A 27683-nucleotide genomic window follows, 5' to 3' on the forward strand; every position below is an offset into this window, starting at 1 on the left:
GGGGAGAAAGTGCAAACTCCACACAGACAGTGACACCCAGGTCCCTGGCCCTGTGAGATAGCAGTGCTAATTACTGCACTACCTTTGAAACTCCTTGGGCAGAACTTTACCGTCCCGCCTGCCACAGGAATTGTATTGGGGGAGGGCGGGGGAGGAGGAGGTGGTGGTGGTGGCGGTAGGCCATGCCAAGGTCCATTGACGGGGAAAGGGCAGGAAAGTGGACATGGCAAATGTTGGATCAGCCATGGTCCTACTGAATGGCGGAGCAAGCCCGAGGGGCTGAATGATTTTGCAAAATCTCACTAACTGTCCTGTCTGGATACAATACACATCTCTTTAACCTGTGCTTAACTCTCTCTGCACTCACATTGTCATACCTTTAAGATGTGATTACCTGTAAAGACTCGCATTCCAACCATTATCTTGTAAATCGAGTTTGTGCCTATATATGCCCTGTTTGTGAACACAACTCCCACTCACCTGATGAACGGGCAGCACTCCAAAAGCTTGTGGCTTATGCTGCCAAATAAACCTGTTGGATTTTAACCTGTGAGACTTCTTACTGTGCTTACCCCAGTCTAACACCAGCATCTCCACATCAATTAAACAGGGCGTTGGTGAGACCACCCATGGAGTGTTGTTTATACTAATAAAGAAGGATGTAACTGCTTTGGAAGCAGTTCAGAGCAGCTTTAGTGGACTAACACCTGGAATAGGCAGATTGTCTTATGAAGAAAGGTTGGGCAAGTGAGGCTTGTATCTGTTGGAATTTAGAAGAATAAAAGACAACTTAATTGAAAGATCCTGAGGGATTTTGACAGGATGGATGTGGGGAGTCTGCTTCTTGTGACACATTTAGAATAAGAAGGTCACTGTCTCAAAATAAGGGGTTGCCTTTTTAAGACAGAGAGTTGGAGCTCTTTGGAACTCTCTTCCTCATTTGCTTTTTGGAAGCGATCCTGAGCGCAAGGCTGCCCTCTGCCAGCGAGAACTAAATAACAGCGAGAACCCAGGTAGACCATGCCAAAAATCCCCTGCACTTTGGAAGTGCCATGCTGTCTTGTCTCATGAGCCCTGAGGTGTTTGGAGGGAGATGGGGAACCCAGGAAGTTTCCTTGCGGTGAAGTTGGCATTTTATGGCGCATTCCTAATTGCCCCTGAGAAGATGCGGATAAGCCGCTTTTTCAACCACTGCCGTCCACATCACATAATCCAGATAAAAATCCACATCCAACTCATTTTCCTCAATTTTGGTAATTATAACGTTGCATTTTTGACTTATCCTCCTGGCTTGGGTCACTGTCTGTGTGGAGTCTGTACATTCTCCCCGTATCTGCATGTGTTTCCTTCAGCTGCTCCGGTTTCCTCTCACAGTCCAAGGATGTGCAGGTTAGGTGGATTGGCCATGCTAAATTGCCCCTTAGTGTCAGGGGGATTAGCAAAGTAAATCGTGGGGCTATGAGTATAGGGCCTGGATGGGATTATGATCGGTGCAGACTCGATGGGCCGAATAATCTCCTTCTGCACTGTAGGGATTCTATGAAAGCGGAAAGAATCGAATTCCAAGCTAAAGTTCAAGGTATTTCAACTTCCTTGTTAGATCAGGCAGTTTGTAATTTTGTTGACAAATCTTCAACCATCTTCGAAATAACATTAATTTGACTGCCCAAATTAAAAACATAGAAACTAGAAGCAGATGTAGGCCACTCAGCCCTTTCAGCCTGCTCTGTCCTTCATTCAGAACATTGAACTCAATATCCTGATTCCTCCCTTCCTCCCATATCCCTCGATCTCTGTAATAGTCTCAAGAACGATATCTAATTTCTGCTTGAAAGCACACAATGTGTTGGCCTTAATTACATCCTGTGGTCGTGAATTCTGCACATTCACCATCCTCTGGGTGAAGAAATTTCTCCTCACCTCAGTTTTCCTCAAACTATGGCCCCTAGTTCTGGACTCTCCCACCATCGGGAACAATCTGACTACTAGCAGTGATAGAAACTGAATCCGGTAAGGTGGGGACACAATCTTTACAAAAATAACATCATTATTGAATGGCGGGGCAGGCTCGAAGGGCTAGATGGCCTACTCCTGCTCCTACTTCTTATGTTCTTATGAGAATAGATACTGTTACTCTGTCTCTGAATAAAACATTTCCCAAAAACTGTTTGCATGTTTCATAAGCATCTGCAGGCAATCAGTACCACCCAACAAAATCCTGGTATTTATTTATTTATTAGTGTCACAAGTAGGCTTACATCAACACTGCAATGAAGTTACAACGAAATTCCTCTGGCACTTGTCTGGGTACAGTGAGGGATAATTTAGCATGGCCAATGCACCGAACCAGCACATCATTCAGACTGTGGGAGGAAACCAGAACACCCAGAGGAAACCCATGCAGACATGGGGAGAATGTGCAGACTCACACAGACAGTGACCCAAGCTAGGAATTGAACCGAGTTCCTGTCGCTGTGAGGCTGCAGTGCTAACCCACTGTGCTGCGGTAAGCTCTTTTATTACAATTCCAAAAATTACAAGAAAATGGAGAGCAAGTAATTTGTCTTTCAGCAAAATCTCTCTCTGATCTGTGGCATTTCTGGCAGCATTGCACATCTGCCACATATTGATGGGAGGGAGTTCCAGAAACACATTGGAACACCCACAGTGCTGTTCGGGAGGGATTTCCAGGATTTTGACCCAGTGACAGTAAAGGAATGCCGGTATCCTCCACATTATGGTGGCGAGTAGCTTGGTGAGGAACTTCTGGGTGGGGGTGCTCCCAGGTATTTGCTGCCCCTTGTCCTTCTAGAAGGGAGTGGTGCTGGGGTTTGGAAGATGCTGCCTAATGAACACTGGGGAGCTTCGTATGTGCATCTTCATCTTAAAACCTCAAAGTGTAAGGGAGCGAAACTGAAACATACTTAGTGACTAGTCTTGGAGTATTCTACATTTCCAGCTACACTCATCCTATAATCAATCATGCAAAAAATAAATTTCTTCGAAAGAGATGGGGTGAGAATGTGTGAAAGCAACAGGGGAGGAGGTACAAAAAATGCACAAAGAAAGCAGTTAAAAATTAAGTTGAGAGAACAAGGAGGCACATGAAAATGTGATCGATGTACACTAGACAACAATTCAGGAAACACAGACGCCTTCCTGTGCATGTTCCCGGCTGCTCTTGACATACCTAGTGCTATAATTATCATACTTACTGATGACTGAGTGATATTTTTCCACCTATTTAAGTTTATGGATTTTGGTCTCCCGCCAATGTGATTTTACAGATGTGTCTCCGATTTCTTGGGGTCAGCAGGCATGCTCTCTGCGGTTGCTCTCGTTGGAGCTCATACAGAGTGGCTTCCTTCCAAAGCCTGACACAATTCGAAGGAGAAAAGCATCCAACTTGTTAAAGAGGAACCTCGGTCTTGTGCACCAGGAATTTGCAAGCACTCAGACCAGCTAAACAAGAAAGGCAGTTCCTCAATGAGAGCAATTTTAAATCGACTCGTCTGGCAAGAAACATGTTGAACTTACCTCCCATCCACTGAGTTCAACAGAGGGTAAAATCAGGGAGGGTTAAATGCAACCATTTCCACCCATTACTCTGCAAACTAGTCAGGTTAAAATTGCCACCCAGTGACCATGGTCACTGTTGTTTGGTGTCTCCTTCCGTCCGACAATCTTTTAAATCCAACAGCCTTTAAAGCCAAGCTAATCATTACATTTTGACTGACCTCACCTTTGCACATATCCACTTTTCCAATCTTACTCTCTGTGTTTGTCGTCACATGGTCATATAGAATCCCCACAGTGCAGAAGGAGGCCATTTGGCCCATCAAGCCTGCACTGACAACAATTCCACCCTGGCCCTATACCTATAGGCCCATGTATTTACCCTGCTAACCCTCCTGACGCTAAGGGGCAATTTAGCATGTCCAATCCACCTAACCTGCACATCTTTGGACTGTGGGAGGAAACCGGAGCATCTGGAAGAAATCCACACAGACACGGGTAGAATGTGCAAACTTCACACAGACAGTGACCCAAGCTAGGAATCAAACCCGGGTCCCTGGAACTGTCAGGCAGCAGTGCTAATCATTGTGCCACTGTGCCACCCATATGTGGGCAGTTAATTGACCAGTTATTAATGTGATGACCAGGGAAATGAAGATGATGAATAAACCTCTAAAAACGTGCAGCAAATATGTAGTCCAAAGATATGCAATGTAGATGGATGGGCCATGCTAAATTGTCCCTTAGTGTCCCAAGATGTGTAGGTTAGATGGATTAGCCATGGGAAATGTGTGGGGTTATGGAGATAGGGCAGGGGAAAGGTGAAGGTAAGTTACCCTGTCAGAGAATCGGTGCAGACCTGATGGGCCGAATGGCCTCTGCTGCTCTGTAGGGATTCCAAGATTCGGTGACTTCCCAAATCTACTGATTGTCCCCCAGGCATGTCCAAAAATGCATCAAATACCCAGAGAAGTGAAAGGGCAAAAGATGCCCTGGGATTGGCACTTGACCCAGGTGAGAACAGCATGAGGGAACAGCTATCATAGACAGTGCCAACAAACTTCCCAGACTGAAACAGAAATCGATCCCCAGAACACTGTTCCACTTTCGCACCTTTTACCTTCTCCCTTTAGGAATTATTCAGGACACATCCGATGTTGACCCTGACATTGACTTGAATTGTCCGACTTCGCCTGCAGTTGGGATTCTCCAGTCCCGCTGCAGTGAACGAAGATTTGGTTGAGTGTCAAATTCTTCACTCTTACCAGCAGTGGGGCATGAATGGCCAGTGAATTCCAACCAATGGGTGTAAATTAAGAGAGTTGGATACTCAGTGAGACTTTGGAGTCCTCGTGCATCAGTCGCTGAAAGTAAGCACGTAGGTACAGCAGGCAGTAAAGGAGGCGAATGGTATGTTGACCTTCATAGTGAGAGGATTTGAGTATAGGGATAGGGATGTTTTACTATTATTGCATACGCTGCTGATGAGGCCACACCTGGAGTACTGTGGGCAGTTTTGGTGTCCTTACCTGAGAAAGGATGTCCTTGCTATAGAAGGAGTACAGCAAAGGTTTACCAGGCTGATTCCTGAAATAGCAGCTCTGTCATATGGGGAGACACTAAATCGGTTAAGATCATATTCACTGGAGTTTAGGAGAGTGAGTGGGGATCTCATAGAAACTTATAAAATTCTAACAGGGTGAGACATAATAGATTCAGAAAGAATGTTCCCAATGGTGGAGGAGTCCAGAACTAGGGGTCATAATTTGAGGACAAGGGGTAAACCTTTTAGAACTGAGGTGAGGAGAAATTTCTTCACCCAGAAGGTGGTGAATGTGTGGACTATCACAGAAAATAGTTGAGGCCAAAGCATTGTGTAATTTCAAGAAGTTGTTAGATGAGGGAAGGGGAGATCAGCGTATTGAATTCAATGATCAGCTATGATCAAAATGAATGGCGGTGCAGGCTCGATGGGCCGAATGGCTTACTCCTGCTTCTCATTTCTATGTTTCTATTAACTCTCAGAGTGCCAAACAAAAGTTTCCTTTGGCAGCTAGTGATAAACCTATTGATCCAACAGAGTCTTGCCCAGTTGTGATGTCCAAAAAGAGATTAAGCTGTGTTTACTTTTATGGTGCACATAAAACATAGAACATGGAACATGCTGAAAACTCACAAATATCAAGGAAGACCAAAAGATTCCCTGGGCTCTTTTTCACCTCCTCTGCCCTGTCTCTCAGCCCAGTTTGCAGTGAGAGTTCCCCTCTCTGACCCACCTAACTGCCCTCTGTTTAACTGACTGAGTCACGCCAATTCACGTTACACATTTGGTAATCTTAGTCAGTTACCATTTAGACCCGATCTCTGACCAAGGGCTGAGGAAAGGAACAAAGTGTGAATGCTGGAAATCGAAAGTGGAGCGAGAGGTCGGGATTCTCCAATATCATCTGCCCCAGCACCACGGTGGCCCAGTGGTTAGCACTGCTGCCTCACAATGCCAGGTACCCAGCTTCAATTCCCTCTTTGGGTCACTGTCTGTGTGGAGTTTGCACATTCTCCCAGTGTCTGCGTGCGCTTCCTCAGGATGCTCAGGTTTCCTCCCACAGTCCAAAGATGTGCTGGTTAAATGAATTGACCATGCTAAATTGCCCCTTAGTGTCATGGGGATTAGCAGAGTAAATACATGGGGTTATGGGGGTAGGACCTGGGTGGGATTGTGCTCGGTACAGACTTGGTGGGCCAAATGGCCTCCTTCTGCACTGTAGGGATTCTATGATTCCCATTGCAGTGGGACTGGAGAACCCCAGCTGCAGGGGAATTCCAGTCAGAGAATTCCGGCCGGAATACACAAAATTCTGTAACTCCCTCCCTAACAGACTATGGGTTTACCTGCACCACACGGACTGCAGGAGGTTCAAGAAGGCAGCTCACCACTAGCTTAAAGTTTAAAGTTTTTAAGTTTATTTATTAATGTCACAAATAGGCTTACATTAACCCTGCAATAAAGTTACTGTGAAAACCCCCGAGTCGCCACACTCCGGATCTGTTTGGGTACACTGAGGGAGAATTTAGCACGGCCAATGCACCTAACCAGTACGATTTTCTGACTGTGGGAGGAAACCAGAGCACCCGGAGGAAACCCACGCAAACATGGGGAGAATGTGCAAACTCCACACAGACAGTGACCCAAACCAGGAATCAAACCCGTGTCCCTGGTGTTGTGAGGCAGCAGTGCTAACCCACTGTGCCATCATGCCACCCACTCTCTCAAGGGCAATTAGGAATGGGCAACGAATGCCAGTGACGCTCATGTACCACAGAAGGATTATTTTAAAAAGCTGTGCTGTCACAAATCTTCATCAACAAGGGAGGGAAGATGAGTAGAAAGGGGCCAATGCAGAACATGGATAAAAGCAAAATACTGTGGATGCTGGAATCTGAAACAAAAACAGAAAATACTGGAAAATCTCAGCAGATCTGACAGCATCTGTGGAGAGGGAATAGAGCTAACGTTTCGAGTCTGGACGACTCTTCATCAGAACATGGACTATACAAGTTGTCTGAGTTATCAAGTGTACTGATAGCAGTCCAGGACTATACTTGGAAGCTTCACTCAAATGCTTAAAAAATCAACATTCCTCACTCACTTCAGCCACAGACTGACACGGACCCTTGCCATTTAATTACTCACTCAAAACCACGAGCTCATAATGCAGTTGGTCCTGTCCAACCTCGTTGACAGCTTGACATGTGTATCTCCCAGCATCCCCGGCTCGCACCCTCGGGATCTGCAGGATGTGGCTTCCTGTTAAGGTAGATCAAAGTTCACATGGTGGTTAACTTTATTTGAGAAGTTCTCCTCAAAGAACGTATAACTAATGACACAAAAATAAACCAAAGGAATGAGGAGGTATTGAGGGGGAACAGAAAGAGAAAATGCTGGAAAATCTCATCAGGTCTGACAGCATCTGTGGAGAGAGAATAGAGCCAACGTTTCGATTCTGGATGGCCCTTTGTTGGTATTGATGGGGAAGCCGGTTGCTCATTGCAAGCTTCTGGAGTCTTAGGTTTCACAGGCTAAGTTTTGCCAAGCACTAAATAATGAAGATAATAGCATAGTGGCACAGAGGTTAGCACTGCTATCCCACAGCACCAGGGACCCGGGTCCAATTCTGGCCTCAGTCATTGTCTGTGTGGAATTTGCACATTCTCCCCAGGTGAGATTTTAAGACCTCACTCATCCCAAATCCGTAAAATTCCGCAGAGGCCTCCAGGCCTTTCCATGGTCTGCCCCAATTCCTGAGGTGGGCAGGACAGTAAAAATCCAGCCTCCACATCAGCATGGGTTTCCTCCTGGTGCTCTGGTTTCCTTCCACGCGCCAAAGATGTGCAGGTTAGGTGGACTGGCCATGCTAAATTGCCCATTTGTGTCAGGGAGGCTATCAGAGTAAATTCTCTCGGGATAGGGCCTGGGTGGAATTGTGGTCAGTACAGAGTCAATGGGCAGAATGGCCTCTTTCTGCACTGTAGCAATTCTATGATTGTACTAACATTTCTTTCTGAGCTCTTAGTTCCCAGCAACCTCGGTGTTATAATTCAGGCTTTTCGAAACATCATTATTTCTTCAGCAACTATATCAGGTTCCCCTTGAGTGACACTTGCTGTAGGGGGGCCATCACTGTAAACCTGGGTCTGTTTAGCCCTAGGCCAATAATGATCCTCCTTTACAGTAACTGTGCACTGGAATTCATGCAGGAACCTCATTACACACTCTGTCAGTCCACATTTCACACTCAGGATTAGAATGATATACAGGCAAAGTGCCTACAAGTGAATAACTTACAATACTATGACATCTCCTGCAGCACGTGTAAGAACTTACAACAGATCCAACAGAACGATACTTTAAAGAGTCCCTTATTCTCTCAGCTCCTTCTGGTAAACCTCTGAAATGATGCACTGTCTTGTCCTAATACATAAGCCACATGGTTAAGCGTGTCTTGTGTCTGTGCATGTGTGAAACCCAGGAGATACATGTCAATCTGCTGAAGACTCAATGGTCCCCTGGTGTTACGCACTTAATTCCTCTGAAAAGAAGATGGTAAACTGAACTTTTAATAGTCTTAACAGCTCAAAACACATTGCTCCAGTTAGTCACATCTCCCACTGGCTGCTTTGCTGCCATAGAACTTGTCTATTTTACGAAGTGATGACACTACGGCCTCTCAGTATTTCACCGAGATCAAAATGCTTTGCAACAGGAACCAGTTGTTGCGTAATGGCAGCTGATGTATTCGGCAGGAGTCTAAGAAGCCATTTTAGATATCAACAGAGCAAGTGCTAGCAAGCTTAGGGACGGATTTGTTAAACTTACTTCAAACTTAACGAGACAAAAGTTCGACTTTTGTCAACTAATGCGAAAGGGCAGGTTTGTCCAATTTTTATTCCCGCTGTCAGCATCAAGCACTTCCTTAAAATGGGTTAGGTACAGAATAATGCCCCCCGTGCTGATCCCAACAGAACACTGTAACCCGAATTTCACAAGCATTCTCTTCATTGCATCAACGTGACTGGCGCCATCACCCATCATTGTGAGGCGTCCAAATGAAAGTTATATGGAGATATTCCGTTGAGCATTCCTGCTCCATATCCCCAGGAGATACACTATTTCCCAACAAACTCAGGGGCTAATGGAGCAGAAAACCTTTCTTCATTATCAAATTTCTGTGTTTTCAACCCATTCCCACCTGCAATTCGATTGAAGCTTTCCAAATTTATTCCATCTGTAGCCAATCGAAAGAGGAGATTTTTACCCCAACCAACTCAGCTCCATGTCAAACAAGTCTCCAGCAATGAAAGAATGGTGCTTTAACTCTTAATCCAACTCCACTCCAATTTGCCAAAGACAATACAACCCGCACATCTTTGCACTGTGGGAGGAAACCGGAGCACCCGGAGGAAACCCACGCAGACGTGAGGAGAATGTGCAAACTCCACACAGACAGTCACCCGACGCCGGAATTGAACCCAAGTCCCATGAGGCAGCAACGTTAACCACTGTGCCACCGTGTCGCCCTGCTTAAGACAGAGACGAGGAGGAATTTCTTTATCGCAGAGGGCTGGGTCATTAAGTATGTTCAAGGCTGAGATATATAGATTTGTAATCAGTAAGGGAATCGAGGGTTACGGAGATTAGGCAGGAAAGTGGAGTTGTGGATTATCACGTCAGATAAGTCATGATAAGTCAAAACCGGAACAGATTCGATGGGCCAAATGGCCTACTCCTGCTCCTACAACTTATGGTCGAATGGAAGGTGTTTTGGAATATTTTGGGGTAATGGTTACACTTAGGATGGAAAGTGATCATTTTCTGTGTTGCCACAATGTCATTCACCTGTAAAATGGAGGCAAACACTAATGCAAAATGACACAGTCTCTTCATTGTGTAAAATGAGGATGTTCTATCAAAATGCACAATAAGCAAGTGAGTATGGATAAGAAGACCTGGGGCCTACCTGGAAGAATCAGAACGTTGTCTGTGGTGGAGAGAGCTTCACCGTCCTTGTACCAGGAGAGATTGGGAGGTGGGATGGCGTTAGTCTCACAGTAAAGAGAAACCGTGTTATTAACAATCACTTGCCGATACTCTACTATCTCCTCAGCTTCATCCTCCCGGTATATCACCTCCCAGGCAGCATTCACGCCGTACACCTTCTGGAAGATTGGCGGCACTACATCAGTAGGAAAAAGAATTACGATTAAAGAATTGCGCAAGCTCTGCTCATCTAATCAAGAAAAAACTTTCATTTATATAGCACCTTGCACTTGCACTTGAGACTTCCCAACATGCTTTACAGCCACTGAGGTAATATTTGAAGTACAAATGCAAAATACTGCAGATACTGGAATCTGAAACAAAAACAGGAAAATGCTGGAAAATCTCAGCAGGTCTGTGGAGAGAGAATAGAACCAACATTTCAAGTGTGGATGACCCTTTGTCAGAGTTCTGGTGAAGTGTCATCCGGACTCGAAATGTTGGCTCTACTCTCTCTGCACAGATGCTGTCCGACCTGCTGAGATTTTCCAGCATTTGAAGATTGGTCGCCGTCAGAATTTATGCGCAGCAAGCTCCCACAACGGGCAGTGAGATCATGAGTAGATTAAGACGTTATTCACTCAATGAGTGCTGAGCATGCTGGTTGAAGGACCATCCTTGCTCCTCTCTGAAATAATGTGTCCAAGAGGAAAAATGTGGTCTCACCCAAAAGACAGCATATCTGCAACAGTGCAGCGCTCCCGCAGCACTGCCATTACTGAGTGTCAGCCTAGCTTTTGTGATCAAGTCTCTGGACTTGGACTTAGAATCCACAGCCTGCTGACTGAGGAAGTGAAAGTGCAACAGATGCTTATGCAACATGATCGCTATTCTGACGATCTTATGCCTTTAAGAAATGTATTTTTATCATGTTTCCTATAAGGCGTATGTTTAAAATTCAGTTCTGTTTTAAAAGGTGCCAATTTGTCTGGGAACAGGCAATTCAAATGTTGAGAGTGTAGGATAATGACTGTTTTTACCAAGGGTTGTGTTTGTTTAAACAGAGTTAATGTATTTGTGTTTACTTAGGTCTCCCTTGCGTTTCAGAGTTGGGTTTTGATTAGGTTGGTTGACAGAGACACATATTAATAAGTGGAGCTAAACTTTCAGAAAAGACAAGTATTTTAAAATAGTCTGGTTCTGAAAGAAGCAAAAGATGTCTCTCTGTCTTTCTCTCTCTCTAGTGCTCTGAGAACTCTCGGACTGGCAATCTAATTCCAAGCCCAGAAGCCTGTGTTTTGTTAACTGATTTGGAAGAGGGGTTTTAAGTCTGTAAGAGGAATATTGTTTGAATTGGAGCTCATAGAGATAGGTTGGCAGTTAAGAATTGTATCTTGTCATGTTTAAGCATTGTTCAAGTGTTAACTGTTAAGTTAATTCATTTGTCAAAGTCAAACCGTGTTGTGAAATAAAATTTGTTTTGATAAAAGCTTTGTAACTTTGACAGTAGAACTGCGTCTGGAGTGAAACATTCTATCCTCACATTTATACCAAAAATATCAAATAATTCGAGTCTAATCCAACTTCAAAAATATCTTGGGGTTTATGAATGGGACCCTCACAGTATCCTTGAGGTGGGTACGGTGATGAACAGGTGTGGTGATTCGAGATTCAGGAATCTAGTTTCCATATAAAGTGCAAGAAAGCTGGGCTGCATTCCTCAGAGGAAGAAGGTGACTTTCTGTTGACAGTTAAAGCCTTCAAGTTCACAAAGGAGTTTGGTGAAGGCTGATCTATGCAAATTATTCAAGATAAGTGGGTGAAAAGTTTAGTTGTTGGGAAGGAAAATCAGATCATGGTCCAAAAGTTAACTATCTGAGGAGGAACAATGTGTGGAGCTGTGATGGAGAAAAGGAACTACATGAGTTACTTTTACAGGGAGCCAGCACTGACACAATGGGCCAAATGGCCTCCTTCTGTGCTGTAACCATTCTATAATCCTACCATTCTATTGGTTTATGGGATAAATGACTAGGGAAAGCACGACTCAAAGAGTTCAATCGATTAAAAGGCCAACTAGAGAGGTCACTGGAAAGAGAATAGATTGAGGGAAATGGCAAGAAGATACCGGAGGTGAGATTGAGATCAATCGGAAAGGAACTGACAGATTGGCCAGAATTTTACCACCATGCCCGCCCTGGAATTAAGACAGGCTCGGCTCACAGAGCGGAGTTCTCTGTTGGCCTCAGGCAAGATTTTATGAGCTTCGCCCGAGCGAGGTCATAAAATACTAGCCATTGGACCATGCCAGTTCATTAAGCTTCCTGTAGGTTTCAGTTGCCCTCTGTTCTACGCTTTCCCCAAGAGTAACGTGGTTGAGATTGGGAACACATTCTTTGGATGATTGGAGATGCAGACACACTACAAGCAGCAGGGTCCAAACCTGGGCTTCAGATAACATGGAGGAATGATCTCAGAGCTTACGGTATGTCTGGAATCCCTTTGATGAAATGCTCACTTGTAGGGCAATCCAAACCATATGGAATTGTACATAGATCAGAAAACAGGAACAGTGAATGGGGGATACAAGCAAACCTGGAACTGGACAGCAGAGGCAGAGTACACAGAGACTTGGCGGGATTGTAAACAGTATTCACACGAGCTGCTACCTCAAATTACTGACCTTGAATGTTCACATGAAAATCCTTCTCATCTTCCCCTGCAATGTTTGTGGCCACACAAGTGTAACGCCCTGTGTCAGACACCCTGGTGTGTTTGATTTGGAGAACATGCCCCTCATCGTGGATCTGGAGATGTTCGGTTCCTGTCAACAGCTGCAGAGACAGGAAAGGGATGTGATTTAATGCCAGCACAGTGGACTGGAATAAGGTCATAACAGCATTTGAGACCATGCAATAACTAGGCCATTCGGCCCATCGAGCCTACTCTGCCATTCAATCATGGCTGATTGTTTCTCAACCCCATTCTCCCACCTTTTCCCATAACCTTTGATTCCCTTACCAATCAAAAACTAATCTATCTCTGTCTTAAATACACTCAGTGACCTGGCCTCCTTCTGGGGCAATGAATTCCATAGATTCACTGCCTTCTGGCTGATGAAGTGCCTCCTCAGCTCAGTTCTAAAGGTTGTCCCTTTACTCTGAGGCTGTGCCCTCGGATCCTAGTCTGTCCTACTTATGGAAACATCTTCCCCATGTTCAGTCTATCCAGGCCTTTCAGTATTCTGTAAGCTTCAATAAGATTCTCCTTCAACCTTCTAAGCTGCATCAATTACAGACCCCGAGTCCTCAAACATCCCTCATACATCAAGCATTTCATTCCTGGGATCATTCTGGTGGACCTCCTCGGACCCCCGTTCTCACCGAGCGCTGCGAGCTACCTCATGGTGTACAGAGATCATGGATTTATCTTCTATCCAGCTCCACAAGCTTGGTGCTTACATACACATATGTCTGGGATTTGCTGAATAGGAGATGGGGAGACAGTAGTTAGCACTGCTGCCTGACAGCACCAGGGACCTGGGTTCAATTCCCGCCCTTGGCCGACTATCAGTTTGGAGTCTGCATGTTCTCCCCATGCCTGTGTGGATTTCCTCCAGGTGCTCCTGTTTCCTCCCACAGTTCAAAGATGTGCAGGTTAGTGATATTGGCCATGCTACATTGCCCCTTGATGTCCAAAGATGTGTAGTTAGGGGGAATTTTGGGATAAATATGTGGGGTTAAGGGTATAGGGCAGGGGATGAGCCTGGGTGGGACGCTCTGTTGGAGAGTTGGTGCAAATCGATGGGTGAAATGGCATCCTTCTGTAGGGATTTTAATGGACTAGAATTCTATGAACAACTCTAGTAACATCTCCCCAATCCCGGGGTTGGATGGAGTGTGGGACCAACAACAAGCAGCGATTTTCCACCTATCATACTTTTGGCGAGAGATGGTCGGACACGTGGAATGATCTGGTATTAGAGAAGAATGGATGGTATTGCAGATACTGAATTAGGAGGAATGATGATTAAGTCTGAGGACTAAGGGTAAAAACAGAAAGTGCTGGAAACACTCAAACAGGCCCGGCGGTATAACTGGACGGTTAGTGTTTCGGCTCCGTGAGTTTTCACCAGAATTGCTCTGTCAAAATGACACAGTGGGGTTGGGATATTGGGGATGATTCTCCCAGCTGGGAGACACAAACAGCGGCCATTTTGTGGGCTCCCCGCTGGGTGCCACGGCATCCACAAATCTCTAGGCCCCAGTTTTCCAGCGCTGTCAGCTCTGCGCTAGAAACTAGCATGGAGCTGAATAAATTATTATTATTTATAATGAGGAGGTGGGAGGGGTTGGAGGTGGAGGTGGAGGGGATGGGGATGTGAGAAGGAACCTCTTCACGGTTGTGGTCAGAGGGTGGAAGCAGAAACAAGGACTGATTTCTAAAGGAAATTGGGATGGGGCAGTTGAGGGAAAAAAATTTGAAGGCTACAAGGAGAGAGCAGAGACTGATTGGGTAGTTCCATAGAGAGTTGCGATGGATTTGATGGGCTGAATGCCCACCTTTGTGCCAAAATGGTTGTCCTTTATGTTTTATTGTATATTCCACAGACATAGGAAGCATCTACAAAATGTGACAATTATTTCCAGTGAAGTCTCTTACCCATCATCCCCAACCCCCAAACACAGACATACACATTTTGTACATTCTTTACAGTTACCCAATTGGACCCTGGCCGTAGGCAGGTCTGGAGAATGGATTAATTCTAGCTGCTGTGTCCTCCTTCATAGATATGCTCACTGGGAGCAAAGATAGCTCCACATGTGGCACAATACCCCCCATCCTCCCATATCCCTTTGATCTCTATAACCCCAAGAGCTATATCTAATTTCTTCTGGAAATCAATGTTTTGGCCTCAACTACTTTCTGCGGTAGTGAATTCCACACATTCACCATCGTCTGAGTGAAGAAATTTCTCCTCACCTCAGTCCTATAAGGTTTACCCCTTTTCCTCAAACAATGACCTCTAGTTCTGGACTCCCCCACCATCGGAAACATTCCCTCTGAATCTACTGTGTCTAACCCTGTTAGAATTTTATAAGTTTCTATCAGATCCCCTCTCACTCTTCACTCCTGGTGTGGCCTCACCAACACCCTGTACAATTGTCGTAAAGCGTGGATAAGATTGATGCCAGTTGTCCAGTTCTGGCCATTCATTGCTGTTACCTGGCCATCCTTATACCAGCGAAGAGCAGGGGCTGGGATCGCCCATGTTTCACACCTCAGCGTTAATGTGGTGTTCACCTTGGTCTTCACCTGGGTAGCACGGATGCTTCCTGTCATCTGATCATCCTTTACTATCAGTGGAGGAACTGGTGGGAGAAATTGGAAACTTTTATTGACAAGACGCATCGAACCAAAAGAAGGTTTTGTTTTTTTGCTTCCCTGACCTGGTAAGTTGCACCAATTGAGGTTATGATTGAGGGAGAGATACAAAAGGGTCCAGAGGGACATTCAAGTTTGACAACTGACTTTCAGGAATATAATGATAAGAAGTCTCACAACACCAGATTAAAGTCCAACAGGTTTATTAGGCAGCACTAGCTTTCTGAGTCTCAAGCTCCTTCATCAGGTGAGTGAGGACTTGTGTTCACAAACAGTGAAGTTGTGAGACTTCTTACCGTGCTTACCCCAGTCCAACGCCGGCATCTCCACATCAAAAATACAATGGCCAGGATTCCCTGACTTCACCCTCAGTTGGATATTTCCAGTCCCGCCGCAATAGATGGACATTTGGCTGAGCACCAAATTCTCACTGGCAGCGATAGCAGGACGTGTGAGACCAGAGAATTCCAGCCAATGTTAGTGGTCTCCCAATTATATTGTTAAGTATTGTTTATTCATTCGCGGGGCACGAGCGTCACTGGCTAGCTAGCATTTGTTGCCCATCCCTAATCATCATTTTCTGTTTCCACACCCTACTCTACCTGCTCATTCGCTTCTTGACCCTGATTCGTTTTCTGGACGTTTCCAGTATTTGAGCATCAAAGAGTACGCAATCACCGAGACAGCACTTACTGAAGACTTTGAGCTCGTAATCCTTCACAGCTTCTCCGGCAATGTTAGTCACAACACAGCTATAACGGCCAGCGTCCTCCTCCTGTACATTCAGAATCTGGAGCCCCCGTCCTCCTGGAAACAGAAGGGAACAGTGTTACCAAACAAGATACGGATGTAAAATCTTGCTGAGAAAAGAGACATCCTGTTGAAGCTTTTCACCTCGCACTCATCAGGACAAACACAAGAATGCCAAATTTCAAACAATCACAACCACTTACACCACAGGAGTAAAGGGCACTGATTGGCTGGCAAGTTGATTATGAATAGTCAGCACATAGCCTAATCTCCCCAATGCCATTCCCGTTGGCAACATCTTGGCTAATCAGACACGACTGGTGAACCAATTGGCACCCTTTTCCCCCACAGTATAAATTATTCTGGTTGTTTGGAATTTGGTATTCTTATGTTTGTCCTGAGGCAAGGCGAAAGCCTTCAGGAACTGGTCCTCCTTTTCAATAATATTCACGTTCTGTACCGAATGACTAAATGTAAAATTCTTAAGTTTGTAACAGTGTTTCATTTATCAACTATAAAGTGTTTTGATTCACTCCGGGGTTGTGAAAGATGCTGTGTAGATCTGATTTCTATATTTCTTTATGATTAATGACATAACAATAACCATCCAAATATCAACAGCCATGATGTTATTTTATCCACAGCACATCTGGGATGGCATGGTGACACAGTGGTTAGCACTGCTGCCTCACAGTGCCAGGGACCCGGGTTCAATTCCCGGCTTGAGTCACTGTCTGTGTGGAGTCTGCACATTCTCCCCATGTCTGCATGGGTTTCCTCCAGTGCTCCGGTTTCCTCCCACAGTCCAAAAGACATGTTGGTTAGGTGCATTGGCCGTGCTAAATTCTCCCTCAGTGTACTCAAACAGGTGCTGCAGTGTGGCAACTAGGAGATTTTCACAGTAACTTCACTGCAGTGTTAATAAAAACCTACTTGTGAGACTAATCAATAAACTTTAACTTTTAAAAGCAAACTAATACTAAGTCTTGTTAATCTTATTTAATACAATACTCTCAGTAATAACCTGCACTCTGATGCTCAGTTTGGTTTCTGCCAGAGTCACTCAGCTCCTGACCTCATTACAGCCTTGGTTCAAACATGGACAAAAAGCTGAATGCCTGAGGTGACAGATAGTGACAGCCCTTGACATCAACTGAGTGTGGCATCAAGGAGCCCTACCGAAACTGGTGCCACTGGGAATCGGGGGAAAACTCATAGTTGGTTGGAGTCATACCTGGTACAAAGGAAGATGGCTGTGCTGGTTGGTGGTCAATCATCTCAGCTCCAGGGCATCCCTGCAGGAGTCCCTCAGGGGAGTGTCCTCGGCCCAACAATCTTCAGCTGCTTCATTAACGACCATCTCTCCATCATAAAATCAGAAGTGGGGAGGTTCACAGAAGACTGCACAACATTCAGCATCATTCACGACTCCTCAGATTCTGAAGCAGTCCATGTTCAAATGCAGCAAGACTTGGACAACATCCAGGCTTGGACTGATAAGTGGCAAGTAACATTCATGCTACACAAGTGCCAGGCAATGACCATCTCCAATAAGAAAGAATCTAACAATCGCCCCTTGGCATTCAATGACGTTACCATCACTGATTACTCCACAATCAACATCCTGGGGGTTACCATTGACCAGAAACTGAACCAGACTAGCCATATAAATACCATGGCTATCAGAGCAGATCAAATCTTCAGAATCCTGCGACAAGTAGTTCACCTCGTGACCCTCCCAACCCTCCCAAAAGCTTATCCACCACCTGCAAGGCACAGGTCAAGAGTCTGATGGAAAAAATGCTCCATTTGCCTGGGTGAGTGCAGCTCCACAACACTTAAGAAGTTCCACACCACCCAGGCAAAGCAACCCACCAGACTGCTACCCCCTGCCACAAGTATCCAACCCCTCCACCACTGGGGAACAGTAGCAGCTGTGTGTACCATCTACAAGACACACTGCAAGGACTCACCAAATTGCCTTAAGCAGCCACTTCCAAACCCATAACCACAGCCATTTTGAAGGACAAGGGCAGCAGATACCTGGGAACACCACCACCTGGATGTTCCCCTCCAAGTCACACAACATTATGATTTGGAAATATATCGTCATTCCTTCACTGGGTTAAAATCCTGGAACTCCCTTCCTAACAGCACTGTGGGTGTACCTACACCTTATGTGCTGCAAGAAGGCAACTCACCCCAACCTTCGAGAGGGCAACTAAGGATGGTATGCTTTATCTGTATAGCGCACAAGAAACAATACTTTTCATTGTATGTTAATACATGTGACAATAATAAATCAAATCAAACACTGAGAAATACCTGGCAACAACTGGATGTTCCTGGAGGTCTCGAAGGGGATCCCATCCTTCAGCCAAGTGATGGTTGGGCTCGGATAAGCTACAGCCTCGCATACTAGTGAGGTGGGATTATTCACAATGACAATGACATCCTCCGGGGCACCATCCTCACCGACACTGGGTATTCTGGGCGTAACTGGGAAAACAGAAGGAAAGAATGAATCAGCCCTTCCACAGGCCCTATTCTGTCATCTAGTCTGTGAAAGGAAAGAATTTTTGAACCAAAAATTGACACAGCAATCTAACCAGGGGTCAAATGGCCTCCTTCTGTACCAGAATGACTCGATAACTCGCCAGGTAATTGTCACCATTTGTTCTCCAGTGATAGCCCATTCATTAATGATGGCCAGTTCATGTCATTTCCAACTTCTTGTCTCCACTAAACCCTCCCCATGCTCCCTTCTCCTCATGCACTGAGAGATTTGAGAACCTGGAGATTTACTTCCGATATTGCTGATAAGAGAAGGAATGAGGACAGGAGCAAAAACTGGGATGGCAGCAATGGACATAGGGGAACTAGAGGAGGAAACAGCAGAAAGAACAGGAGTAGTGTGAGGAACAGGAATGGGGAAGGAACAGGAGTGTTGGAGGGACAAAAACCACTGGTGAGAACTGGGAACAAGAACATGGAGAGGACCAGGAACGGCATTGGGAATCTAGCCATCGCCTCAGTTGGTTGGCAGTCACTTGTCGATGCAGAAATGAATGTGAAGAAATCATAGAATCCCTACAGGGCAGAAGGAGGCCATTCGGCCCATTGGGTCCACACCAACTCTTTGACAGAACATCCAACCCAGGCCCAGCCCCCGCCCCATCACCATAACTCCCTGCATTAACCCTGGCTAATCCACTTAACATGCACATCTTTGGACCATGGTAGGAATCCGGAGCATGCAGAGAGAACCCACGCAGACACGGGGAGAATGTGCAAACTTCACACAGACAGTGACCCAAGACAGGAACTGAACCTGGGTCCTTGGCACTGTGAGGCAGCAGTGCTAACCACTGTGCCACCCCTAAATGATAATTGGAAGATTTTATCAGACTGCTTTCATTCAAGGAGTACTGTCTTTAGCATTTAGCTTTGGCAATCAGCAGTAAGCATTGTTATGTGATCATCTATGCTTTCTGAATCCAGTTCCCAATGGACAGCAGCCACACCACAATTCAGCACCATATCAGCTGTGAGAGAGAGAGAGGTGGAACGCCTACTGTCTATGCTGGTGCTTGGCTCTGCCTGGGTAATGATGGCAGGGAGGTCTTCTCAGGTGAAGTCTATGGTCTGAGAATTCTTGACACGGAATCTGGGCTGAAACATTCCACTTCCCTTCACCAGAAACTCCTTCAATAACTCCTTTGAGCGTTAAAAATTCCAAATAGGATGAGCTGCCTGAAGATGGCATGGGGTGATGGGAAGTGTCCCAATGCCTAACACTGAGTGACACGGTGACACAGTAGTTAGCACTGCTTCCTCACAGCACCAGGGACCCAGGTTCAATTCCCAACTTGGGTCACTGTCTGTGCGTTCACCCTGTGTCAGCGTGGGTTTCCTCCGGGTGCTCCGGTTTTCTCTCACAGTCCGAAAGATGTGTTGGTTAAGTGCATTGGCCATGCTTAATTCTCCTTCTGTGTACCCAAATAGGTGCCGGAACGCGGCAACTCAGGGATTTTCACAGTAACTTCATTGCAGTGTTCATGTACTTGTGACATTAATAAAACAAACTTTAAAAACTTTCCCTAGATGGTGAATTCCTGACCTTATCTGGGCAAGGAACATGGTGCGTCCTATGGGGTCAGAAGGAAATCAAAACCCAGACTACTTCTAATCACTTTGTAAGGGCGGCACGATGGCACAGTGGTTAGTACTGCTGCCTCACAGTGCCAGGGACACAGGTTCACTTCCCAGCTTGGGTCAATTTGCACCATGTCTGCGTGGGTTTCTTTCCGGTGCTCCGGTTTCCTCCCATAATCCAAAGATGTGCAGGTTAGATGACTTAGCCATGCTAAATTGCCCCTTAGTGTCAGGGGGATTAGCTAGGGTAAATGCACAGGATTATGGGTGGGATTGTTATTGGTGCAGACTCAATGGGCTGAATAGCCTCCTTCTGCACTGTAGGGATTCTGTGTTTCTGAAAGACGCAAGCTTCAGAATGATCTGTTCAATCTATAGCTCTGCATAGAATAACATATTAATTTTTCATCAATAGATGTTGGAAAACCTTTCTGTCTCTTTATACTGCTCTTCCTCTCACCATTCATTCATCACAAAGGTGTAATGATGAACATTCACAGACTCAGAAACACAAAGGGTTTTGATTAACTAGGAAAAGCAGTACAGAGGCCAGCAACCCCACATTTTCCCCTACCTCCCTTCCTCCCAGTTTGCCCTGGAGCAAACCACCCAGCTGCCCCTGTCCCAACATGTCTTCTAGATGTCTTCTGCCTGAGGTAGGACTCCACCCACCCCCCACCCCCCGGGGTCATTACCCACTCTCAAATCCAAATGGTCCCTCAAGCCAGGTGACCCATAGCTATTGTGTTGCCTTTAAAGGAACAATCACCACAGCTGGATTGCTGGCAACAACTGTATGAACCTGCCCTGTGTGGGGTTACCAAGGTACCTTGCCCTCTGACACCCTGACACTCTCCCACTCCCACTCAGAGAGATAGGCCCAATCACAGCTTGGTAGAGATAGAGAGCATGGTGGTCATATCACTGGGTGAGTAATCCACAGGCCTGGACAGAAGCAGTGGAGAGATGGGTTCCAATTCTGCCCCAGCAGCTAGGGGAATTTAAATTCCACAAAATAATATGGAATAAAAAATGGGTCTCCTCATTAATGATTAATGTAAAAACACATCTGGCTCACTCATACCCTTCAATGGAGGGAATCCACTGTCTTTACCCTGCCTAGCCTACATGCCCACTCCTAGGGGATTTTCACAATAACTTTGTTGCAGTGTTAATGTGAGGCTAGAATCATAGAATCCTACAGTGCAGAAGGAGGCCATTCAGGCCATCGAGTCTGTACCAATCACAATCCTACCCAGCCCTATTCCCAAAACCCCACACATTTACCCTGTTAATCCCCTGACACTATGGTCAATTTAGCATGGCCAATCAACCTAACCTGCACATCTACTTGTGACACTGATAAATAAACTTTCAAGAACATTGTCTTATCCAGACCAATAACAATGTGGTTTTCTCTTAAATGCCCTCTGAAATAGCCTCGCCACCTACTCAGTTATACTTGTAATTGGGTCACCTAGTCAAGGGTGATAAATGTTGGTCTTGCCAATGGAATAGAAACATAGAAAGTAGAAGCAGGAATAGGCCATTCAGCCCCTCAAGCCTGCTCCACCATTCATTTTGATCATGACTTGATCATCAAATTTAATATCCTGATTCCCCCCTTCCTCTCATATCCCTTGATCCCGTTAGCCTAAGAGCTGTGTCTAATCTCCTCTTGAAATCAAGAATGAATGGGATGTAAGAATAACTGAAAAACAAGTTGCCCATTGTGATGTGGTTGGAGTCGGAATCACAAAGAGTGGGTGGGGAGGGAGAGGGTTCATATTCTGCTATCCCACCGCATTGTAATTCACTGTGCCACCATGCTCTCATCCCCAGTACTTAGCCAGAGATACTCATTTCCCATCTCGGCCTCACTTACCTAGAACGCTGAGATGGTAGTTTATGGATTTGTCACCTATGGAGTTTGTAGCCACACAGGTATACTGCCCTGTGTGGGACAAAGCGGCCTGGAAAATTTCCAGAACGGATCCATCTGATGAAACTCGGTAATGTGTGCTGTCATTCAGTTCCTGGCCGTCTCTTAACCAAGTGATGTGTGGTTTTGGATTGCCTGAAATGAGAGATAAACGGGCACCGATTTATTATGACGGCATTATATCCATTGGAGGAAGCTGCCTTTTTTTCATTAGACACATTAAACTGTGAACTAGAATGTGTTTGCAGAGGAAGTCCTACATCATGGAGTTCATTAAAAACATACTGAGGAAAACCACACTGTCCGAACAGAATAATACATAGGCTGGAGTTCATCACAATGACAGAGTATAATTGGAATTGTAGCTCCTGGTACTTATCAGAGAATTGAACAGAGATAGACATCTAGTTTATAGTGCAGCAAACCACACACTTTGTAAACACTATAGAAAATAATGCACTTACACACAGATACATTATGGAGAATAATTCACTTGTATATATTACAGAGACACAATGGAGAATCATAGAATCCCTACAGTACAGAAGGAGGCTATTTGGCCCATTGTGTATGTACTGATGACAATCCCACCCAGGCCCCACTCCTGCAACCGTACACATGAACCCCGCCAATCCTCTCTGACAATGGGGTCAATTTATCCTGGCCAATCAACCTAACCCACACATCTTTGTACTGTGGGAGGAAACCGGAGCACCCGGAGGAAACCCACGCAGACATGGGGAGAACATGCACACTTCACACAGACAGTGACCCGAGGCCAGAATTGAACCCGAGTCCCTGGTGCTGTGAGGCAGCAATGCTAACAACTGTGCTACCATGCTGCCCATAATAATGCACTCTCGCACAGATATAGAGAATAATTCACTCTGTGTATATTACAGAGACACTATAGAGAATAATTCACTCAGTGTATGTTACTGGAAACAGTGTCAACAATATAGAACAGGGTTTTTTTAGATAACAATGTGACACCTGTACTCCATGTTGTTATATCAGATAATGCAATGTAAGGAACATAGGAGCTATTCAGCACTACAATTCCTTCAACAAACCTGCTATTTGGTGCATGTTGTGTCCATCAATCATCATAAAATATCCATGTTGTGTCCATCAATCATCATAAAATAGTGCGCTGTAAATGTGTTAATTAGACCAACTGACTGAGAGTCTGGTTGAGTTTGATAGGGTCAGGGGGCCTTACTCTGAATAGCACTGTGCTGTTATATTGTGTGCGAATATCTGTGAATACAAATCAATCCTGCGATACAAGCTGATTCAGAAATTTCCATAAAGCTACTTGCACTGAGAATGAAAGCATATTACATGTAATAATATTTAGTGTGTGTGGGGTGTGGGTGTGTGTGAATGTGGGTTAGTGTAGGAGTGTGTGTGTGTGTGGGGGGGGAACATGTGTGTGTGTATGTGGGGGGAACGTGTGTGTGTGTGGGGGTGAGTGTGTGAGGTTTGTGTGCATGTGGGGAGGTATTTGAATGTGGGGGACTGTGTGTGTGTGTGTGTGTGTGTGTGTGTGTGTGTGTGTGTGTGTGTGTGTGTGTGTGTGTGCGCGCGCGCGCACGCGCGCATGAGTGAGAGTCTGTTGGGAGGTTGTGGGAGAAGCCAATAATTAATCCCCCCACTTCTGTCCAGTGTATCTGTGACACAAGGACAGGGTTAGGGTTAGTCCAGCCCCTGGGACAGCACTCAGCACTAATAGAATGGCTGGGTGAGTATAATCCCATTATCACAAGGAACCACATTCCAGAACAGCTTCCAAGATTTAGACATGGATAATAGCTGGAAAAACATAAAATCATGCGCAGTGGTGTATAAAACCTTGAGACTAATGGAATGAAGTCATTAGGATTCACTCACCTGTGGTCAAACAAGTCAGACTGATGTTCTGTTCTTGCTTAATCTGCACCTTTTCCGCCTGCTTTTCATTCAGAAAGCTGGGAGGACCTGTACATCACAGAGGACAGCAACGTTAGTGAGTCATGATGGGATATCTCCACACTGATCCTCCTCACTTGACAACATAGCTATCAGCCATGCTCCCTTAGACACTCCAACCAAACTCCTCTTCCTAGCCCCTCGCCTCCAAAACCCATGGTCATTCATCTGAATCTCTTCCAAAGAGCTAGTGCGGACTCAATGGGCTGAATGTCCTTCATCTGTGCTATGCTGTTCTGTGCAGTCATCCACAAGCCCATTCCGACTCCTGAGGGGTTTGAAACATTCTCAACATCAAGTACATGAATCACCTCACTTTTGTTCACCTAATTAGATCTTTCGTTGGTGTACCAACACGGTCGCTATGGTAACCAAGCTCTCTGCGTCAAAGAAACAACATTATCTATGGGGAGACGATGGCCAAGTGATATTATCATTAGACTATTAGTCCTGAAACTCAGTTAATGTTGTGGGGATGTGCGTTCGAATCACGCCACGGCCAACGGTAGAATTTGAATTCAGTGATAAGATATCTGGAATTAAGAATCTACTGATGGCCATGAAACCCATCTGGTTCACTAATGTCCTTTAGGGAAGGAAATCTGCCGTCTTTACCTGCTCTGGCCTGTATATGACTCCAGAGCCACAGCAAGACTCTCAACTGCCCCCTGAACAAGGACAACTAGGGATGGGCAGTTTAAAAAACCATTGAAAAAACCTGTCCCAGCTGAAGAGGTGGCTGAAGAATAACAGAAGCTTGAGTTTTAAGAACATCGTGTGAACAGTGTGTTAATTATAGTGTTAAGAAACACAGTGACGGATATTTGTAACTAGCTTTGAGTATGTATAAATCGGGGACATATAACAGATTTGTTTGTGGGCGGGTAGCCCTGGAGAGGGAGCACGCAGTATCCTCAGCACACTTCAGGTCTTCCGCATGCAATGGTTAGCATGTGGGATGAGATATATCATCAAACCCAGAATTGGTTTAGTTAAATTTCCTTTTAACATTTTGTTTTAGTTATAGTGCCCCACCAGGCACATTAATTTGTTTAATTTATTGATTTTTGTTTAATTACAAAGGCAGTAGCTGAGGGACTACTGGCACACTGTGGGGGAGAGGAGAGCCACAAGAATGGACAAAGTCAATCGACGCTCTCAGTAAAGAAAAACTCTGGTTTTAACTCCACCTGGTTTGACTTTAATAACACAGAGGACCAGGAGTTGGCCATTCAGCCCCTCAAGCCTGTTTTGCTATTCAGGATGATCAGGGCTTATCCATATCTTAGCTCCTGCCTGGGCTTGATACCCTTTCATCCTTTTGCTTAGCTCTTACAATTGACACTTGTTGCAAGAGAGAGAGAGACAGAGAGCAAGAGAGAGTCAGAGAGAGAGATAGAGACAGAGGAGCGAGAGAGAGATAGATAGGGAGGGCACCCTGAGAGGTAAAATCAATTAACTCTTTTTGAAAAGGGCAGAGTTAAACTCAGGTTAGGAGAACGAGCCTTTTCAGGAAAGAAAGATCAAAACCCTGGGGAGGAAGGAAGAGTTGGAAAAAATCTTTTGGAGAATGCCAGAGAGTTGGACCCTTCTTTTTAGGACTACAAACTCTGTTAATATGGTTTTATTTATTATTGTCACATGTGTTGGGATACAGTGAAAAGTATTGTTTCTTGTACACTATACAGACAAAGCATACTTGTCATAGAGTATACAGGGGAGAAGGAAAGGAGAGCATGATGAATGTAGTGTTACAGTCATAGCCAGGGTGTAGGGAAAGATCAACTTAGTTTCAAGTAAGTCCATTCAAAAGTCTGAGAACAGCAGGGAAAGGAAAGGGGGGTAAATAGATATGGAGATGTGGAGAGTCAAACCCTCTTGAAGAGGGAAAAATCTTTAAAGTTTATTTATTAGAGTCACAAGTAAGCTTATATTAACACTTCAATGAAATTACTGTGAAAATCCCTTACTTGCCACACTCTGGTGCCTGTTCATAAGAACATAAGAAATAGGAGCAGGAGTAGGCCATCTAGCCCTTCGAGCCTGCCCCGCCATTCAATAAGATCATGGCTGATCTGTCGCTGCTCAGTTCCACTTTCCCGCCCTCTCCCCATAACCCTTAATCCCCTCTCTTATCAAAAACCCATCTGTTCGGCTACACTGAGGGAGAATTTTACACGACCAACGCACCTAATCAGTGGGAAGAAACCAGAGCGCCCAGAGAAAACCCAGACAGACATGGAGAGAACGTGCAAGCTCCACTCAACCAGTGGCCCAAGCCAGGAATCAAACCCAGGTCCCTGGCGCTGTGAGGCACCGTGCCAGAGAGACCCATTTGGGTGAGGAAAAGGATAGAATAAGAGAGGGTGTTGCTGAGGGAAAATTCCTGTTACAAGGTTGACTAACACGGATATGGAATAAAGGAATTGGGCTCAACTGTGATACTCTTGGCCGAAGAACCAACTCAGACTTACTGTTTAATCTCATACCATTAAAAAGTAGCCACTTTAGGAATGACTTAGGTCAATGGAGCATATTCCAGAACCTTCAGGAATAGAGGGGAGATTATCAAAGGAATGAAATAAAGACAGTTGGACATGATCCTATTCATGTTGTCTATTTATACAACCTGGATGTGTGCCGCACAATTCCGTTCACAGACACATTAATGGTGTCAGGGCTCACAGGCAACACTGAGGAGGCCTCCAGCCTATAGAGATGGAGTTTTGAATAAAATCTTCAAGAGCTCTGTCCTCCTTACTCAGAGTAAGAAGTCTCACAACACCAGGTTAAAGTCCAACAGGTTATCTGGTAGCACAAGCCACTAGCTTTTAGAGTGCTGCCCCTTCATCAGGTGAGTGGGAGTTCTGTTCTCAAACAGTGAATATAAAGACACCTCCTTACTCAGCACATCCAGGTGGAAATCCTTCGCCGTTTCTCCCACAGTGTTGGTCGCCACACAAGCATAATGGCCGGCGTCTTCCAGGAGGATTCGGGTCAGTTTGAGGGTGCGTCCACCTTGGGAGTGAATCAGAGAATGGGAACCAATTAAAGCACTGAATAAACTCCATAGAAAAGCACATTCTGTAGAAGGATCATCTAGATCCAAAACGTTAACTCTGTTTCACAGAATCTGTAGGATTCTAGAATCCCAACGGTGCAGGAGGCCATTCAGCCCATCGCATCTGCAATGATTCTCTGAAAGAGCATTTACCCAGCCAAGCCCTCCCAATCCTGTAACCTCATGCATTTACCCCAATAATCCCCCGAATCTGCACATCTTGGGACACTAAGTGCAATTTATCACGGTCAGTCTACCTAACCTGCACATCTCTGGGACTGTGGGTGGAAACTGGAGCAAACCCACACAGACACAGGGACCCAAGCCGGGAATCGAACCTGGCTCCCTGGCACCCTGAGGCAGCAGTG

General features: G+C 45.3%; 1 protein-coding gene across 1 annotated transcript in view; it reads right to left on the reverse strand.

The window, feature by feature from the left end:
- The window catches only part of LOC145358107 (hemicentin-1-like), a 359590-nt gene that overhangs the window by 103055 nt on the left and 228852 nt on the right, over nucleotides 1-27683 (reverse strand). The window contains exons 44-52 of the mRNA XM_080211781.1: nucleotides 27159-27272; nucleotides 24177-24263; nucleotides 22227-22418; nucleotides 18512-18685; nucleotides 16130-16243; nucleotides 15278-15423; nucleotides 12735-12885; nucleotides 10032-10247; nucleotides 7208-7321 (exon numbers count right to left, since the gene is read on the reverse strand). Coding sequence (XP_080067907.1) covers nucleotides 7208-7321; nucleotides 10032-10247; nucleotides 12735-12885; nucleotides 15278-15423; nucleotides 16130-16243; nucleotides 18512-18685; nucleotides 22227-22418; nucleotides 24177-24263; nucleotides 27159-27272 — 1308 coding nt within the window. The remainder of the gene's footprint in view (nucleotides 1-7207; nucleotides 7322-10031; nucleotides 10248-12734; nucleotides 12886-15277; nucleotides 15424-16129; nucleotides 16244-18511; nucleotides 18686-22226; nucleotides 22419-24176; nucleotides 24264-27158; nucleotides 27273-27683) is intronic.

The sequence above is a fragment of the Carcharhinus amblyrhynchos genome, chromosome 25 (genome assembly GCF_965287045.1).
Source record: "Carcharhinus amblyrhynchos chromosome 25, sCarAmb.v2.hapA, whole genome shotgun sequence".
NCBI lineage: Eukaryota > Metazoa > Chordata > Chondrichthyes > Carcharhiniformes > Carcharhinidae > Carcharhinus > Carcharhinus amblyrhynchos.